At 35.3% G+C, this 20,587-nt stretch overlaps 1 protein-coding gene across 1 annotated transcript in view; it reads left to right on the top strand.

Moving 5' to 3' along the window:
- Positions 1-4,219: 4,219 nt before the first annotated feature.
- Positions 4,220-20,587, top strand: part of LOC308666614 (putative ATP-dependent DNA helicase HFM1) — a gene marked incomplete at both ends in the record, with an annotated part of 121,866 nt that continues 105,498 nt past the window's right edge. The window contains 7 exons of the mRNA XM_081325508.1: positions 4,220-4,311; positions 9,664-9,750; positions 10,345-10,457; positions 14,670-14,717; positions 15,228-15,298; positions 19,065-19,197; positions 20,276-20,427. Coding sequence (XP_081181634.1) covers positions 4,220-4,311; positions 9,664-9,750; positions 10,345-10,457; positions 14,670-14,717; positions 15,228-15,298; positions 19,065-19,197; positions 20,276-20,427 — 696 coding nt within the window. The remainder of the gene's footprint in view (positions 4,312-9,663; positions 9,751-10,344; positions 10,458-14,669; positions 14,718-15,227; positions 15,299-19,064; positions 19,198-20,275; positions 20,428-20,587) is intronic.

The raw sequence follows: 20,587 nt of genomic DNA, 5'->3' as shown, positions 1-20,587 counted from the left end.
GGCAAAATAAGCTGTTGCTGTTGGGTATGTCCATTATGCTTTCTCCTGCAAATCTTTGTGCATTGTTTGTGTTACACAATAGATTCTGTTATGATAAATTAATACAGCATCGCTTTTGTCAAATATTTATAGGTGGAACCAACACTTCTAGTATCTTAGCATCTCTCCACACCTTCCTCAAATGTCCCAAAATTCTTTCAAGGAATATACCTTGAAAATGTTTTCTGAAATTAACATTTTTTCTGTCTTAATTGCTGCAAGTGCTGGATTCTTAGTATGTATCTATATGCATGCAGTTACATATTTCTATGATTCCCTTCAGTTAAAAATCTATGCTATCTTCAAACTAATTTCACTGAGCACAAATGCAATGTGTCACATGTACAGTTACCATACTTTCTTTGAAAAAATAAAGGACAAACCTGAAAAACAGACAAATCTGAAAGAGATTCATAAGGATTTTTAAAAATTATTTATAATTTTGCTTTTCAAAGAAAAATTTAAGAGCAAACCCAAGAAAATAAATAATTAACTTAAATAAACCTAAAGGACAGCTTTCTGAAATAATAACAATTTATAATAAAGAATGTATGATCGCTATAGATGTATGGTATTTGGCTACTTATTAATAAAGAGCCCAAATCCAGTTATTTGCCTGGAACTAGAGTTTCACAGTTCTTTGGTCTGTAGCTTGAAGAGCCCAGACCTATTGATAATTAATTTGAAATAAGCTCCATTGAGGTAGAAAGAGGACAACCTTGTTTTAGAAATAAAGCTGAAGAAAACAAGGTCTAAGGGGAAAGAATCCAGCTGGGCAGTGGTGATGGATGTTCATCTGGGTGTTCTGAACAGAGATATGAAATGGGCAAGACTGAACAGTTTTACATATCATAACAGATTCAAAGAGTGTTAATTTTAAAAACTGGTCAGATACTATCCAGCAATTTAATGTATTATTGGGATCATCTACATAACTGATTTGCCTTGTTTTCTACATCTATCAAAGCTAGGGAGAATTGTACTGATTTAAAACAGGCACTTCCTCACTATATCTGCTACTGTGCTGACTCATGATGGTGGACAGTTTTTTTGGGAGGGGTAAATGAACATTAAGAGGTAAAACAAGCAGGTATCTATATTGGGCAGCAGTGATATAGGAAGATGCTGAAGATGGATGATCATTTCAGTGAGGACAGGACATCATTTCATACTGCACAAGAGAAGACAATGATAAAATGTTTCTGTATTTTACCCGAAACATATCTGGAGACAAGAAAAAGTGATTGTTGACATAAGCCTGGATGCTGAGTCATTGGGTTAGATGGCAACTCAAATGTTACTGAGAAATTGCTGAGGACCTTTTAGAGTCTTAATGGTGTTTATGATGCTGTTAGATGCAACACTCCCATCAGAGGGCAATATTTAATAATAATAATAATAATAATAATAATAATAATAATAATAATAATAATAATATAATGTTGGAAGGAACCTTGGAGGTCATCTAGTCCAGGGGTCAGCAACCTTAAACACAGGCATTTGTCTGAAATGGTATAGGGTTTCCTGCCTTAGCAGGGGGTTGTACTAGATGACCTCCAAGGTCCCCTCCAACTTCTTCTTCTTCTTCTTCTTCTTCTTCTTCTTCTTCTTCTTCTTCTTCTTCTTCTTCTTCTTCTTCTTCTTCTTCTTCTTCTTCTTCTTCTTCTTCTTCTTCTTCTTCTACTTCTTCTTCTTCTTCTTCTTCTTCTTCTTATTATTATTATTATTATTATTATTATTATTATTATTATTATTATTATTATTATTTAATCCACTTGCACTGTTTTATGTTTACATGTTTGATGACAAACAGCCTTATGTTTATAAGTGACAGTTTTCCTACTAAGCACCTGCATGTCATAAGCATTTGAATTAAAATTACCATATTAAAATCAAATCTGATGTTTTTTAATTTTTATTTGGTGTGCGTTGGAAGAGGGGTAGTCTTATACGGCGAGTATAGCCTATAATTTAACAGGAAATGTAGGGGGTCATCTTATATGCCCAGTCGTCTTATACGCCGGAAAATACGGTACTTTAGTTAGCTGACTAGCAAAAAGTTCATCTATTTCCTCTATTTGGTTGGGTGGCCTATAGTATACACCTATGGCAATGTCATTTCCCCCCCCCCTTTTATATTGACCCAAATGCATTCAAGACAGTTTTCATCATTGTTGTGCTTTATTTCTGTAGAGATGTAGTTATTTCTTATATAGAGAGCAACTCCACCTCCTCTTTTATTTGGTCTGTTTGTTTTAAATAATTTAAATCCTTCTAGCTGTGTGTTCCATTTGTGGGTTTCATTCCACCATGTTTCCGTAATGGCAACAATATCATATCTGCCCTGAATTTCTAATTCACCCTGTTTACTGTTCATACTCTGTGCATTGGTGTATAGACATTTGAATCCAGGGTTAGGAATGTGTTCATCCTATCTGACCTTAGGACAGATAGATGTCCTTAGGGAAAAGCAATTTTGCAGATAACCTAGACCTGTGTCATATGAGCCTATAAAGGTGATGACCAGAATGTTGAAATGCACCCGGAGCCAATACTATGGAATAGATTTTCCACTGAGATTAGATTGGCCCCTTCCTGGTAACTTGTGTAAGTTACTGAAAACAGAACTTTTTAAAAAGTTTAAAAAGAACCTTTTGGTAACATCATCAATACTTCTTGTTCTCATTTCTGTTTCTACTTTCATTTTCTTTTTACATTAAATTCTATTGATATATTGTGACATTGTGATTGCTAAGAGCCATTGTAGCAGGATAAAAAACAAATAAAAATAAAGTCCTACAATAAAGATTAGGTCTAGTGATTACAACTGTACATAAATAAGAATTTATATGAGTAAATGTGTCAAAACCCATTCCTATTTCTATTTCATCCCACCTTTCCTGGGTTTTGCCATGCTTCCAAAGGGGAGAGGGGATGTGCCTGCAGAGCTATTGCTTTCACTTCCTCCTTTCGCTACAATGTAATCCTTTATTTTGTTTATTGGGTCTGTATCCTGTTTCCTGAGTTATCTCTCTCTCTGAACTCTATCTTTTAAACTGTCAGTTAAGAACAAAGGAGGAAATAAGGAATGTAACCTCAATGCCTGGTTTATGTCTATGCTCCCAGAGAAAGGTGTGAAGAAGCCGCCGACCCTCGCTGTGTGAGCTGGAGATGGGCCGATGTTATCTCCCTGGTTCCCATAACGGACTTAACACCTGGGGATTGGCTATCCCACATCAGGCGGTCAATCTATGGGGTGGGGTCCTGCTTGGGGACACTATAATCTACTACGTTGCACGGGAAAATCTCAGATCTTGTCTATTATGCCTGCTATCACCTACTCTTAATAAAAGTTCTTGCTTGGAAGAAATTGTTTCCAAGAGTTCTGCTTTCTTAAGATGTGGGCTTGAAGTGGGTCCTGACAAAATGAGACTTTCACAACTAAATTATTAATAATTACCATGTTTAGTTGAAAGCCTTTTCTTCACTGTATGGGAGAAGAAGAGGAGAACATAGGATTAGCTTTTGATTCTTCTAGTTCAGAGCTCTTTCACTAAACCATTGCCTGCATTTTAGAAAGTTCCATACATCAGCTCCCACTGTTGTTGAGAACAAGTTATTTTAATTCTATAAACCAGAAATAAAAATTCAACTCCCTTCTTTCTTTCACATTTTCCCTATTGGGGAAAAATAGTCATCAAGTGTTTTTAAAGTTCTTCAAACTGTCTGACTCATAGCCACAGATGTATTCCTTAAGGAAGTAGCACATACGATAAAGCTTAATTATCTTTTCACAAAGCATTGTATGGCTGAGTAAGTAAATATTCAGGTTTCCATTTTTTTCCTCTGAGCAAATATCCATTGTTATTTCATAGTCCAAGAGTGCAGATCCTGAGTGAATTTGGGGCTTGGCACTTCTTATTTTCAATATATTTCCCCCCAAAATAAATGGTATACATATGTAATCATGGCTGTAGGTACAGATTGTAGGTATTTCTGTCTGTGGTACCATCTACTCTGGCATTTTGGTAGTTAGCCAAAATAAGGATACTAGCGTAGCCCAGACTTTCTTTTTATTTATGAATTTACTGACAATATTTCTTTTGGGGTGGCAGTTATTTAGTTGTGATCTTAGTGGCTATAGAATAATTAGGAGTTGAAAATATGTTTGTTTGACAAGATGGGGCATAGGAGTAAACAGGAGCCAAATGGATGGCTTGCTGAGGTTCTGATGGAATCCAAGCCTTTCTTGCCCTCAGTGCTTCTTGATCCGTAACTTATCATCAGAGGAACTTTATTTAACAAAAAGAAATTATGTTAGAAGGCAATGAAAGGACTCAACACCTCAAAGTCCTCTTTTTGGCCCTATCAGCCAGCAATGTGCATTTATTAGTAGAAGTATTAGTGTCCATAAAAGACAAGTGTATGTTTGTATGTGTATGTATGTGTACATGTATATGTGTGTTTGTATGTGTGTGTATATACAGGTGTGTGTATATACATTGCTATTCTAATAGTGGTTCTGTATATCAATAGAAATTAACAGTGAAGCAATTATTTAGCAGCAGTTTAAAGTTACAAGGTCACTGAAAAAAGTGACTTACAACAAGTCCTTGAACATACATCAGAATTTGGGTGCTTGGCAATTGGCATGTGTTTACAAATGGTTGCAGAGTCCCCATGTCATGTGATCACCATTTGCGACCTTCCCAGCCAGCTTCCAATAAGCAAAATCAAGGGAGGAAGCTTAATTGCATAATGACTAGATGGTTCACTTAACAATTGCAATAATTTGCTTAACAACCATGGTAAAAAGACATCATAAAATTGGGCATGACTCCTTCAACAACTGCCTTGCTCAGCAATGGAAATTCTGGTCTCAATTCTGGCTGTAAGTTGAGGACTCTGTGTGTGTGTGTGTGTGTCTATGTCTATGTGTTTCCTAAACAGGAATGAAGTTTAACTGAAAATGACAAGCTTTGGGACTTGAATTTCCTGAACCAGCAGAAGTGAGGCAGCCCTGCATAAAATGTTCAGCCCCCCCCCCCAGAGGAAAAGGTTGTCACTTCACTCCTGGGAGATTCCCTCTGGCGAACATACCGACAGTATTGGTGAGGTCCAGAGGGAGCCGTGTTTAGTTCTCTTAGGGCCCAATTTGGCAAACACTTACACACTTGGCTAACTTGAAGGGAGTCTTTTGCATGAGCAATCTTACTCAAGTGTGTAAGTGTTTGCGGGACACAATGAGTCAAATGGATGGGTATTGAGGTCAGTAAACATTGTCAAATCACCCCCATCACAATATTGCATCCAAGCAAACTGCCTTGCTTATGGTGGCTTATTGTAAGACCATTAAAAATGCATCGAACAGTTAGGGAGGCTTGGGGTATTTTTCATTTAAAAGGGATTGGGAGATAAAAACAATCTCTTAGATCTAAACATTGAAAACAACAACCAAGGACAGTCAAAAGTAATAGGTAGCAATGTTTCATTTGTGATTAGTAAGAATTATTCTGAAAACTTAATGTTTAGATAGAACTTGCAGGATTCTTTTAGAAAAATCTGATTCTAAAAGAAGACAATTCTCCACATAAGGAGACTGAACTTTTTTTTTTACACTGCTTGTATTTTTTTCTTATTGCCATGGCAATTCAGTCTTGAATACTTTGGGCATTAGAAAAATATTTGTATTTGTTTTTCTCAGCAATAAAGTCCCTTAGAATGTGTTTGCCTCTTGTCTACTTCTTCATAGACAAGATAGGTTTTATACTGTTCTTAGAATGGATTTGACTTTCTGGTGGTAGAGATTTTTCTGTTAATATTGCTGCAGAATACACAGGTTTATGACTTGTTATGTGATCTCTGTGAGGGAAAAGACTCAAAACATATGGACGATCAGATGTTAAGCTTGGGGGAAATCAAAAATTAAACTGTCTCAGAGCTGTTAAGAGTCTCCTTTGCTATATATTTTATGTGATGTGTGTATTGTACGGGTGTAGAGGGAGATGCCATCTTGGGGGAAAAACTCTGAGGAAAAAAATTGTTCTGAAAAATGAACTGTTTATATAGTTGCTTTAAAGTCTGGTCATCTAAAAGCAGATGTTACAAATGAAGATGGAAACTTGCCTGAAGCCAAAAGGATTGGAGAGCATACTTTTTAATCATTAAAAAAGTGGGCCTGCTTTTGAAAACTGTGATGGATGAAATCCAGGAAGTTTAACAGTTTAAAATCCAAGTGACTTCAGCAGAAACTTTGTGGCTGAAATCAGTAGTGGAGTTTTAGGCTGCTTAAATTAGGTTGTTTTTTTAAAAAAATTGTTAGGATTATCATAATATAAAATACAAAGGAAAATAAAAAGGGTAGGGGAATATTAAACAGAAAGAGATGTGTAGGGCAAAGGTGGAAAGAAAAAAAAGGCACTGATTTCTAACTTTTTTCAGCACAGTAAAATATAAAAGAAGATTTCAGCCTTAACTTTTTACTTTATCAATTTAACAAATACTAGCCATTTCTATTATGAAGTACTTAAATTAGGTTGTGTTCACTGCATTTTTTAGGTTAAATAATGACTGTTTTGGTTTTGTATATGTTATTGTTTCTAATGGCTAATATTTTAGAGGTTTACTAAAAATGATTCAAATATTAAAATCTGAAGAGATTTCAAATATCAATGAGCCCCCTACTATGAATCAGTGTCAACAACTTTACTCTGATGTTATTCATATAAACATTTTGATCACTTTGTGGCAAGAAAGACTTTTTTCATCACAGTTGGAACACTAGCCAAAGCTCAGAGTACATACAAGTCAATTCTGTACAATTTTTTTTCTATAAAGGTAGTTTGCTTTTTATTGGGTGAAATGGCTCTGTACAGAGTACTGTTGCCTCAGATCCTACATGATGAATCTGGGCTCAGAATTATACATAATTAAACTATAATTGCTTCACTGTTAATTTCTATTGATATACAGAACCACTATTAGAATAGCAATGTTAAGAAATCATTATAGTGTTTTTCCTAAAACACTAAATTAAATGTATGTATGTATGTATGTATATGTATACACACACACACACACACACACACACACACATATATATTCTCATTTTAAATTTAGCAAATGGTTTTAATGATTTGAACCTAAACCCCAAGAATTAACCAAAATAAATACGTTTTATTTCTTTAATTTATTTTAAGTAGATTAAATCATGTGAGAAATTCAGTATCATTTTTGCTACTTTCCTCTCACATCCAGTTAAAATTGCCAGACTGTAGAGCTGCAGCTGTGGTTGAATTAACAACATGCTCCCTATCTTAAAATCTAACCATATTTAGGCCTACATTTAGGAATCTAGGAAGGAGGGCAGGCTCCCTGAGCCACAGTTTAAAATATTTTTTTCCTCAGATATCTGTTTTTTCTGATTTTTTCCCCTCACACTGAGGTATATTAATCTTGCTTGTTTGGTTTTTCTTTAGCTACTTTGAGGTTTCTGATATTTTCTGTTTAGTTTTAGCTACCGTATCACATTTTTTGGGTAACTTCCTAGTCAGCTCCTTCCTCCTTTCCTCCTTGCCTACCTGAAATAAAACAGGCCATATTGACTACTAATTGTACTCTTGATAATATATTCCACTATGCTTTGCCTTGCCCTTTGGCATCTACCATCATTAACATGTGAAGCTAGAAAGCAAATGTGTATGACACTGGGGTATGTTAGTGTTTCCCAACCTCCAGAAAGTGAGGACTTCAACTCCCTGAATTCTCCAGCCAAGATGGCCGTTGCTGAAAATTTTGGAAGTTGGTAATATTGGGAAATCAGGCTAGAATCTGGTTTCATGGGTTCCAATGTAAATGGTTCTTCTAAGGAGATTGGGTTATTCCCTGAGTAACTGGAAAGTTCCACACCATGAAAACAGCTTATGGAGTCAGTGTCTCACTGCCACATATGAAATATAGTGTAATCTAAAATTTAGGGGAAGATCATTGTTCATCTGATGATAACTTTCCATTCAGAGTGGCTGGGAAATACTGGGAGCTGAAATCCACATGTCTTAAAGTTGCCAAGGTTGAGAAACACTGATATAGACTATCACAATTCTCTTTGTGTAGAACTGCTCTGAACAACATTTTGAAAACTGGAGACAAGACCAGTATGTTATTCCTAAACTATTCCCAGAATACAAAGACCTAGAGCCACCAAAAGCCCCTTCGACAGAGAGATGGGTGACATATCAATTTAATAAAAAAATAACTATGAGACATTTGATTTATAGAAATTAAACTGGCTGCAAATAGATTCTTGATCAGAGTTCAGGTTACTGTATTAATAATTACATTTAGCCATGAACCAATTTCAGGCCTAAACATTTGATGTATATATGCTCTAAATACTTCTAGCCAGATATTATTTTCTCCCAAAATAAGGGAGGGGAATGGTGGGATTCAGCTGGTTTGCAACACTTCGGCAGAACCAGTAGCTAATTTTTTGTTGCCCAGGCCCAAAATGAACTTCCAGAAGCGACATCCTCACAGGGAACCAGTTGTTCACATATTTGAATTCCACCACTGGAAGGGACTCACTTTTGACAATAGTGCTTTATGAGTGGGTTTATATGTCACACAATGAGAAGCTAAAATGGAGTAGTTATAAGATTTTTTTTTACTGTTTTCCACATGCTGCAATTCAGTTTTTAATTTTCTTGTCTGTGTCTCTCTTCATTTATTCAGTGATACATTAGAGATACTTGAAATGAGAGACCTGGAAAAAAACTACACTTCCCAGAATTCCTCCACAAAGCTTCCTTTATCATTAATTTGTTCCCTTTCTTTTCCTTTCCTTTCCTTTCCTTTCCTTATATTTGAAAAAGAGAAAAGTTGAGAACTACTGATTTGAAATACTATTACCTTGCCTATTCACAATGCTTAAATGGCTTGTTAATTTGATTTTAAATGCCAGTAGAGAATTTGAAAACAACTTGAGACAGCGTTAAATTTATCTCTTCCCAAATGGATAGGAGGGAGACTGTATTCTCCAAAATTACGTAGCTCATCAAATCAACTGTCTGAGACAGCATTACTGGACAAAATTGTCTACATATTCTGGTAGACAAAAGTTCCCTGAAGATGGGCTCCAGCACGAGTTGAAAGCTACCGTAGGAAGACTAAATCTGTGGTCCTATGATCGACCCAGAATAGATCCTGCAAGATTATCCTGGAACACATATATTTACCTTAATTCATGAAAATTGGGACTGTTTTATTTGGAATTAAGAACAAGCATCACCTCCTTAAATTTACCAAAAGGCCTCCCAGCTTTTCTAAAAAGGAAATGAATCTTGATATATTGTGCTTAGTTAAATCATTAGGGTAGATATTTTAAATGATACTCATTTTAATAATAGATTAGAATATGTATGTTTTTTGGTGAATATGTATATATGGTACAGAATATTAGATATTAAAACATCCAGATTAAAATAATTGTGGCTATTAAGCTCTTTATTATCACCCTCTAGCCTAAACTTCCTCACAAGTTGGCTATGAGAATAAAATGGTGGGGAAGGACAATGAGAATAAACTGACATGAAATACATAAATATTGTTTATTACATGTTTTTACAGCTTACTGAGAAATCAGATTTCAACAATGACAGAACCTGCCTTTTCTTTAGATAACTTATTTTTTGAAGGACCAGGCACAGCACAAATGTAAGTTGGCCCAGTGATTGGTGAAAAATACTGATAATTTAAAATATGGTGTCAATATTGGCAGCTATGTAATGCAGTATTGGCTGAATACAGAGCCAATCATGTATGCTTTCTGTACAATGAAATACCAATCTCCATTACATTAATTGAACATCTCTGTTTAAAAACGGTTCTTTTAGAAATAATTGATACCTATTACTTTCATCCTTTAGATTTTATAGGCTATACTGATACAGCTTTGAACATTTATTCCACAGTAAATGATTTGTTCTATTTTATATTTGATACTTTTTGAAGTTTGAATTATCTTACAAATTTGTTCTGCATCTAAATTGTTTTTCTACATGTAATACAGTTGTACAAGCAGAAAACCCCTGGGTCTTTGGAATTATGGCTGCCCACCATTGGTCACCACATAGCAAATTCATATTTAACTGAAGTGGGTTAACAGAAACCTTCAGTGTTAAATATAACACTTTTTAGTCAAGTGTAATATTAAAATAGCAAATTTAGAAGTCAATATGTTTGGTGGTTTGTAAGCAATTTGGATGGAAGATCTTAAAGGTTTTTTTTTGTATATGCATATTTTGAAAGGTATGTAGAAAATGAAGAGCCAACAAACTGGGATATTGCACCTGTTCCATCTGTTTTTGAAATTCCACCCACTCAGGAGCTACAAATGGATTTTGCAAAAACTAACCAAAAAGGTAGAATCTGTGATTAGTATTAATATGACAACTCATAAAAGTTAAAATAGAAAATAAAACTTAGTATCTTTATTTTAGAGAGTTTGTCCTGATAAACACAAGGAATTAAATCATATATGATTTAATATAGATAATATATGATGATGCTTCTGTGCATATATTGAATCTGTAAAGCTATTTGCTACCTACTCCAGGAGAAAAACCTGGAGTAATACTTTTCCTTAGACAAAACAATTGTAACTGTTCTGGGAAGCCCCACCCTGGACTGCCACATGAAGTCATAGCTGACCCAGCAGTACCATGCAAAGCTGCAGCTGCTCCAGGAAGCTCTAGTTGCCCCAGCTTGGCAGTGCCATGTGAATCCATAGCCATCCCCAAAAGCTGAAATCATCCTAGCCCGGCCCAGCAATGCAACACAAAGCCCTAGCTGCCCCAGCCCAATACCAATCCCATCTGCCCTAGTTGCCCTGCCCTCTGAGGCCCCAGCCTGCTACCCTCCACTCTGCTGCCCCAGCCACTTTCATCATCTTCTTTCTCCTGCTGCTGACTAAGCACACTCTGCCTGGCCCTTCGCTAGCTAGCTGCTGGCCACATGCAAGCCTATTTATCATTCTTGTGGCAATTTATACATTTCATTGAATAAAGTAAATGTATGTTTATGTGTTTAAATCATGCTATATGGTAAGTGTTTTGGGGTGGAAATCAGCTCAAAAATGAACAGAAGGTTCACATGTGCTTCAGTGTATGAATATCTTCTGAAATGCCAGTCTATAAAAAGAGGAGGAATCCCTTTATTTAGAATTAGGAATTATTTATTGGCCAAGTGTGATTGGACACACAAGGAATTTGCCTCCAGTGCATAAGCTCTCAGTGTACATACAAGTAACAAGTGATAGATCATGTGACAAATTATTTTAGATTTTCTTAATTTTACTGTGGTGTTCTGAATTTATATTTTAAAGTGAAATTAATTTGAATTTATACTTTGCTTTATATATTTTGAAAGAATATTATGCATGACATATGCAAGGAAGGTATAAAAAATTGTTATCCATGTTAAAAAATCTTAAAAAATGAGTACACTATAATCATGATTGAACTGACAGATTAATGACAAGCATGATATTGTTTATTTTTTAGAGGACTGCTTATAAAGAGAATTATAGTAACTACAGACTAAAATTGGGGCAGGAATATAGTATTTTGGGGGGCAACAAATTGCAATCAGATCCATTGTTCTCCATGTCTTAATTAGAACATAAGCAGAACTTGTCTTATAGAGCCCTTTAGAAAATAAATATTAATTAATTTTCCAGAAGAAAATGTTGATGAAAGTGCTTGTTCAACATTCAGGAAAAGGTATGATTCTATGCCAATTTTAATAATTATCAAAACCATATTACTCTTCTTTCGAATGTAAAATATCTGAGAACAATATTTTAGTACAGTGATTGGATATGCCTTAGGCAAAACATCTTTTATAAGAGTTTAAACACAGAATTTAATTTATTTTAGTTAAGAAACAGCTTATTTGCCAAACGTCTATGGAGATTGTCAATCACTGAAGTCATGGTTGTCCCAAAGATGCTTTTTCCAAAAGGCAACTGGACTTGTTTTTGTTTTGAAAACATCCCAAGAAGTTTCTACACCCATTTGCACTCTGATTCAGGTGCCTGAGAATACAGATAAACCCCCACGTGGCTCAATGACTCTCAGAGTGCTAACATCCAGATGACTGCAAAGAATATAAATTCTTCTACCAAACAGTTAGAATTGAAGACGCTTCTTGGATTAGAAGCTAAATGTTTCATCTTTGGGACAACTGATTTGCCATCACTCTTCAATTTGCTCACAAAGACATAGTCCTGTGGCATCTTACAGAATATAGGTTTGTAACCCAGGTTTTATAGATGTTAGTCATAAAATTTTTACTACATTAATGGGAATGTAACATCCCATTAGTTTGGCATTAGAAAGTAATTTTTAGTGATTTATTTCAGCTCATTAGATTGTCCTTCTTCAAGAATATGTTAAGAAAGTCTTTCAGCTAGGCTGAGTTCAAAGAGGGATGCATATCTTCGTTTATTGAATGTATAGTGATCATTGAGTTTTTCCTTCATTAAGTACCCAGATATAAACAATGAAATGAAATGAAAACAAGAAAGTAGTAAGTTAGAATGAAAGCTTTTGCTTCCTTCTGTTTTCTTCTTCAGTTCTTTGAAAACTTTGAATTACTGCATATTGCAATATCCAAGTTATGTAATTTTTCAGAAGCTCAGTAGAAACGGATGTTATGGAAGACTGAAAAAGCAGATATATATATGAGAGATGATCTGAGGAATACCTCTCAGCAAGAGAGCATACAATACTTACCTGCACTAATGGACCGGTCAACTGAATAATCAAAGTTATATAAGTTGTTTATAAAGTTTTTTTAAAACTAGTTACTAGAAACAATGCAACAGAACAAATATATATACAGTAACTGTCATATAAAAAGGTGTGTGTGTTTGTGTATATTATTAAAAAAATCCTTTGCATTCTTTACAGCTTATTTAAACCAGCTTCTTATACATATGCAGATAATACCAGGGGAAAGATAGAGATGGATACATATTGCAATATTATTAACAACAAAGAGATGAAAAAAGACTTATGGAAAAATAATGTGCAGATAGTCCAAAACTCAGATTTTAATTATCTTTCTATAAATAATATTTTCTCTGCTTCGACAAATACAAAAGAAATTAAAAAAGCCCCATGTATTTTAGAGAACTCTAGTATGGAAGGTAAATTATACTTTTTTCTACACTTTTTCCTGCAAAAAGGTACTTTAATTACAGTTTTCATGCAATAACTATGAATAATGTATGTTCATGAACAGAATCAGATTCAGAAATACAGAAAGTTAATCTGTTAGAATTATGTAAACAAAGCTTAGGGTTAGGGCTACACTACTTATGTAGAAGGTAAATTGGATAAATTAGGTAAATTCAAATTAGTAAAAAATGAATCACAAAAAAGTATACATAAGCTAGATAACACTGAAGTTGTTATAATAGGGTACAAGAAAATGCCAGTCACATAGAGTTTAGTATTCCTCTATTTTAAAACCAAATAAACAAATAGATGGGGGGAATATTATTTTTACCTTCACATATTCTTTTCTCTTTTGGTTCCATCCCTATCAATTTAATCTAGCTATATAGCGATGAAGAAATATCAAAGTACAGGTGGTCCTTGTTTAACAACCACTCATTCAGCAACTATTCAAACTTACAACAATGCTGAATAACTGACACTTATAGTAGGACCAATGCACAGTTGGGACATTGCAGCATCCTGTGGTCATATGAATCATGAAGGTTTGATTATATCAGAGAAGCTTTGTTTAGAAACACCCATCAGAGAAGCACCCAGAAACAATTATAAAGATCAAGTTAGGGTTAGAAATTATTTAAATTGGAGTAGGAATATATTTTATTAATGCCTTCAAAGAAGCTTTTTACAAGCATTACCTTCTTGTAAGTTATATTTTGTGAATACGTTTGTTATACTTTTATAAAGCATGGAATCATAGTTTGCAGATTTCAAATTAATTCAAAACACTTATCTCACCAGATAACTCTTTTGAAAATTTTAGATATCAAGTAAATTTGGTCCAAAATATTTTGGTTTTTTTCTTGGTAGTCTTTTCCAGTTCATGTACAAAAGCTGACTGGACTGGAAGTTAAAAATTTCTTCAACACCAGAAATAGCATACTTGTTTATCATACCAGGAGACAGATGACAAGAAATTTTCTCCTTCAGCAATTCATTGTTATTCCCAGCATTGGCTTCCTCTACTATTTACTTCACTGATGGGGCTAACTTCAACCATCACACCAACCAACAACAATGTTACATTATTGCCAATGGGATTACAGCCTGTCCTCAGCATATCTGTTAACATAGCAAACTGTAAGAGAAAAGATAGTTACTACTGCCATTTTTCATGTTGTAAATATCAAGATTTGTACAAAATATCAATATTTAGTCTATCCTCCCCTACTTATTTATTGCACAAATAAGTACAACTAGGTCAGAGTCTAACCTACTTTGTTTTTATTTGTGCTGTTTAAATAAATATTGGCTAAGATCAAGTATAATGTGAATGTGAATGAGAAAGAAAGAAAATTAAACCAACATTTTTTGTTGTTGTTTTGTTACTAGTAATATCTAAAAATGACTCCGTGATTTTGAGGCCTGTGACTGAAATCCGTATCCTTTTATAAGTTATTGCTATAACTATATAACATTTCTTGGATGTAAGCAATAGCACTTTTGAAATCCAAAAATTCATCATGTTGCTAAGGGGTTCCTATATATGGCTGTATAATATCAGGAAAGCTAATTGAGCAAACTTATCATTATACCAAGGGTCATGATCCACAGCATGAATAATAAACATTTCTACGTTATTCATAGATTGAGGTACAGTACTATTATATGGCTTTAGTGGCCCATTAGCATAGCAGGGTCGTTGGATTAATTTATCCATGAATAATGTTTAAGTTTCGTAAATTAATCGGTAATTTTATAAATATTTATTACAGATTTTCCCCAAGACATTTGTTTTCTTCTTTCAGTTTTCTCTTGTGTTTATTCCTTTGTTTTAAGACCTATTTTATGAAATGCAAGCAATGTGGAAAATTCGAAGGTTTTATGCTTATGTTTAGATAAAATTGTACCCGTACTTCACTCAAGTGTTTCCTTAATACGAGTTTTAAGCCTCTCAATTTAGAAATATTTTCAAAGAATTCCCTTATTTTAATTATATTCAATCTAAGGCTTTGGACGATGTAAGTATGAGCTAATTATAATAACACTGGTATTAAACAATTCTTACATTCTTGGGAAGTAACTATAACAAAAACTTTAAGACAATAAATAAATATCCAGAAGTAGACTTCCATCATCATCACCCAAATGTCCTGCAGAATAGTAGGATCATAAGCACCTTCTTCAAGACCAGGAGGTCATTCTTTATTTTAGGAAGCAAGGTTTTATGCAGTGTAAGACATTTACTGAGGAGAAGCATTATCAGGTTACATTTACATCACTTCCCATTAGGTGGGAACCCTCAGTGTCCTCTGACCTTCGTACCAGGAAAGATGTTCCTATAAGAATCTAGGAATATGTAGGACTTTAAAGGTGACAACAAGACTTTTTAAAATTGCAAGTAAAAGGGGAGCTAATGAGGTGACTACAGTATTGGTATTATATCGTTAAATCTATTGTCCAGAGTTGGGATGGGTTGTCACATTTTAGATCTGTTATAATTTCTGGTTTATCTTCAAAATTAACACATAAAGAGTGCATTATTGATATCCTGCCCTTATAATTCAGAAAGGTTCTCAAATGACACATCTATCAAACATGGACAAAATGCTTCAGACCATTGCCTCAGCTCACTGCTTTATCAGGAACTGCAAGTTCAGGAGTAATTTCCAGTTACACACCTGTTTCTTTTGTTGTTGTTAGCTGCGAAGTCGTGTCCGACCCATCGCAACCCGATGGACACCGTTCCTCCAGGCCTTCCTGTCCTCTACCATCTTCTGGAGTCCATTTAGGCTCACGCCTACTGCTTCAGTGACTCCATCCAGCCACCTCATTCTCTGTCGTCCCCTTCTTCTCTTGCCCTCAATCTTTCCCAGCATTAGGCTCTTCTCCAGTGAGTCCTTCCTTCTCATTAGGTGGTCAAAGTATTTGAGTTTCAAATTCAGGATCTGGCCTTCTAAAGAGCAGTCAGGGTTGATCTCCTCTAGGACTGACCGGTTTGATCGCCTTGCAGTCCAAGGGACTCGCAGGAGTCTTCTCCAGCACCATAGTTCAAAGGCCTCAATTCTTTGGTGCTCAGCCTTTCTTATGGTCCAACTTTCACTGCCATACATTGCAATTGGGAAGACCATAGCCTTGACTATACGCACTTTTGTTGACAGGGTGATATCTCTGCTTTTTAGTGTGCTGTCTAGATTTGCCATGGATTTCCTCCCAAGGAGCAAGCGTCTTTTAATTTCTTAGCTGCAGTCCCCATCTGCGGTGATCTTGGAGCCCAGGAAAATAACATCTGTCACTACCTCCATTTCTTCCCCATTTATTTGCCAGGAATTGAGAGGGCCGGATGCCATGATCTTGGTTTTCTTAATGTTAAAGATAATCCTATTCTGAGTCAGTTGGAACCAGTAATAAGTCAGATTTATCAGCAACAAACAACAACTTCAGGTTGCAGGGATTTAATCTGAGGTTGTTAAAGCCCATCAAAGCTCTAACAACTTCCAGGCATCAGGTCAGGTCCTTACCCCATCTCCAATCTGGTCTGGAGTGTTATGCAATTTATTTATTTTATTTATTTATTTAATTAAATTTTTATGCCGTCCTATTCCCGAAGGACTCACTCTCCTCAGTCCTAGAGGAGATCAACCCAGACTTCTCTTTAGAAGGCCAGATCCTGAAGCTAAAACTCAAATACTTTGGCCACCTAATGAGAAGGAAGGACTCACTGGAGAAGAGCCTAATGCTGGGAAAGATTGAGGGCAATAGAAGAAGGGGACGACAGAGAATGAGGTGGCTGGATGGAGTCATTGAAGCAGTAGGCGTGAGCTTAGATGGACTCCAGAAGATGGTAGAGGACAGGAAGGCCTGGAGGAACATTGTCCATAGGGTCGCGATGGGTTGGACACGACTTCACAACTAACAACAACAACATTCCCGAAGGACTCAGGGCGGTTTACAGGGCAGCATAAAATACAATATAAAAATAGTATAAATTAAAATAGATTAAATTACTTAAGCCCAACAATTAAAACAATATTAAAAGCTAAAACCCCTTCAGTCCAGGCCTGATAGATCAAAAAACCAGGTTTTCAGGTCCCGGCAAAATGATACAATTGAGTATCATCTGCAGATGATGGCACATCATTCCAAACAAATGGATGATCTCACACGGCAATTTCATGTACATAATTACATAGCATTGGGGAGACAGTTAGGGGTGCACTTTCTCCAAGATCCAATAAAGGTGGTTCAGCAGGGTGACTGATGCGATTTCCAACTCAGTCTGAAAAGAGTCTGGAAAATCCATTTTTTCCAGAACTGTCTGTAGCTCTGGCTTCACTACCATCTTACAAAACTTCCTTATAGCCAACCTTCACCTGGAACAGCTTGACCAATGCCTCCTATCATATTCATGTGTCCTGTCACCATGGAAATGCAGCATCTCCCTATATTGTGCTCCAGAGATTTGCAGTTTGTTATCTTCTGTCAAAATATATCTCCACTGTGATTTATAGCAGCATGCTAAAATCCCAACAGACCTCCTTTTCTTCTTATGATTATGGCCTATGCTACAGTAAAGAAATAAATATTTTTAAGTGTATAATGAGCAAATTTATAAGATATATTTTCCAAAATCTTTTCAAATGTCATAATTGCCCAAAGCTACAGTCTTATACCTTCTTATTTTGGAATGAAGTTTTTAGTTTTATGGGATTTATCTTTTGATAAATATTATAAGATCACAGTATAAGCAATTTATACAGGAAAATACAATATTTCAAACTCCTATGTTGATAGGGATGTATATGATTGACAATTTTTATTGCATATTTGTAAAGACAAATTAAATATTAAAGACATTTATCAGCCAGAAGGCTCAAACCTAGGAAGCCCCCAATGGCACTTGCACAACATCTGCCCAACAATTTTAATGCTGATTCCCAATGGAAAGCCAAATGGGTCGCTGAACGCCCAGACATAGGTAGACATATAAATGACCCCACCAAAAAAAGTGCCAGGCTTTGAACTACCACATCAGGAATGGACAATCCTGAGTAGGATTTACACCTCACATGGCATCTGCCAGCATTCTCTGTCTAGAAGGGGCATCGTATCCTCCCCTCAGTGTGAGTGCGGGGTCCCAGGTCAAACTGTAGATCACATAGTGACCAGTTATAAGCTGAGGGCATATACCGGTCCAGTATCTGATTATTTTTTTTAATATAAGTGATATTGTGTGATTCAATGGTTAGATAGCCTAGACTAGGGGTAGGCAACCTCGGCTCTTTTATGACTCATGGACTTCAACTTCCAGAATTCCTGAGTCAGCTGACTCAGGAATTCTGGGAGTTGAAGTCCATGAGTCATAAAAGAGCCGAGGTTGCCTACCCCTGGCCTAGACATTGGTATTTGAACATAAATCTTTTGTATCTTTTGTATAATAAAATACAATTTTATTGTATTTTACTAATGTAGCTGAAATGTTAATATATTTTGCTAGTCCATATATGATATGTCATATGCTATTTTTCTCCTATGTGCACTATTTCCTCCTGGGACTTGAGAACTGGTTTTATGTAAGCAATGTTGTTTCAGACCATGCCACATAATCATTTAAAATACCATATATTATTCACAATTGTTCAGTGGCAAATGTAAAGAAAATATATATATATATTCCAGTTTAGGCTCCTTTGCTTCTCGTGTATTTTTTAAAAGTGGCTTTTTAAAAGTCAAAATAGGTGTTGTTGGCTGGTGTGCTATATTTTACTATTTGTTACTGTTTTGTAGCTCCTTTACACAGACAGAAATTTTGTAATCTGCGCACCAACTGGTTCTGGAAAAACTGTAATGTTTGAGCTTGCAGTTACCAGATTATTAATCAAGGTGCCAATACCTTGGTTAAATATTAAAATTGTATATAGTAAGTATACTATTTGTTGCAATTATTATTACTGCTCATAAAACTATTTTGTTTTTGCTTGATGTTTTGGTTATTGCATGCAGCCTTATGGCAGCAACAAAACTATGTTTATATATTTTAATAATGATTAATTTATTTTGTTTTATAGTTACGCATAATGTGGTTTTGATTTATTTTTTCATAAGTCTGGTTCTGGAAGGCCTCTTAGGCCACTAGTTAGAAACCTAGCTGTGCCCTTTCCTGATATGATTCAATGGGTAAAGTTGTAGATATAGGAAGATCTTCCTCCAAAGCTTAGTCTGCTGGTCTAAACTTTGCTTCTGTCACTTTATACTGGAAATTCTTCCTGCACAGAGAAAGGTAACCCTTGTTTTAAGCAGACAGTGCTATGTAATGATTGGGCTACACTCTTTCGGCAGTGCACAGAGAGGCAAAAATAGTTCTGCTCAGGGAGCAGGATATCCTTTGCTTTCGTTGCCTTTTTCTATTAAAACATTTATTTTATTTATTTCACTAGTAAGAAAAATAAATCCAGAAGCTCCAAATTTGCTAAATATTTTTGTACTTTCTAGTGGCACCAGGAATAGGGCTTGAATCCAGCAGCGGCAAGGTGTCGCCTGGTCCTTTTCAATATGTTACTTTCTGTACTGCCATCAGAATAATTGCCCTTTACTGATGGCAATATATAAGTTTCATAAAATAAAATAAATAAATAAAATATGGGCAAGTTAGCAAAAAGAAATTCATGAGATATAACAGCATCGCAGCCAATCTCCCCAGTAATGTAGAATTGCTCTTTTTAAATGTTGGTTCATTACAAAATTAATGCGTAAACTAAAATAAAAATGTATGCTCTTTAAGAAAAAACTTGAGAAAAAAGTTTAATATTTTAAAGAGTATACAGTTAAGGTTCAGTGAAAGAAGTAGAATATATAGTATATGAAAAATCATTTAGAGTGTAGCCCTAACTTTGAATTTGAAGTTGTGAGCGGAAAAAAGCGGAAAAGTATTAGGGATATTGTACTGGAGTTATTTTGTGGATGCCTTGTTCTCTCACAACACTTGGTATTGTTTTTAGTGGCTCCAATTAAAGCTCTCTGCAGTCAGCGCTTTGATGACTGGAGAGAAAAATTTGGACCCATTGGACTCATCTGTAAGGAGCTAACAGGAGATACAGCAATGGATGACTTATTTGAAATACAGCATGCTCACATTATTTTGACCACACCAGTAAGTTTCAAAAATTAGTTAATGTTGGCTTGCTAACTAGAAATATTCAGTACCATTCAAGTTATATTTTTATGTTTAGAAATAAGCCTGATCAGTCTCCAGTTGATTTATCTATAGTTTCACTGTGAATTGGTCACATGGCATGCATGAGAGGTTTCTT

This window comes from Vipera berus, assembly GCF_964194415.1.
Source record: "Vipera berus genome assembly, chromosome: 3".
In the NCBI taxonomy this organism is placed as follows: domain Eukaryota; kingdom Metazoa; phylum Chordata; class Lepidosauria; order Squamata; family Viperidae; genus Vipera; species Vipera berus.
The sequence above is the reverse complement of the archived record's forward strand: the minus strand, read 5'-3'. Positions and strand labels throughout refer to the sequence as shown.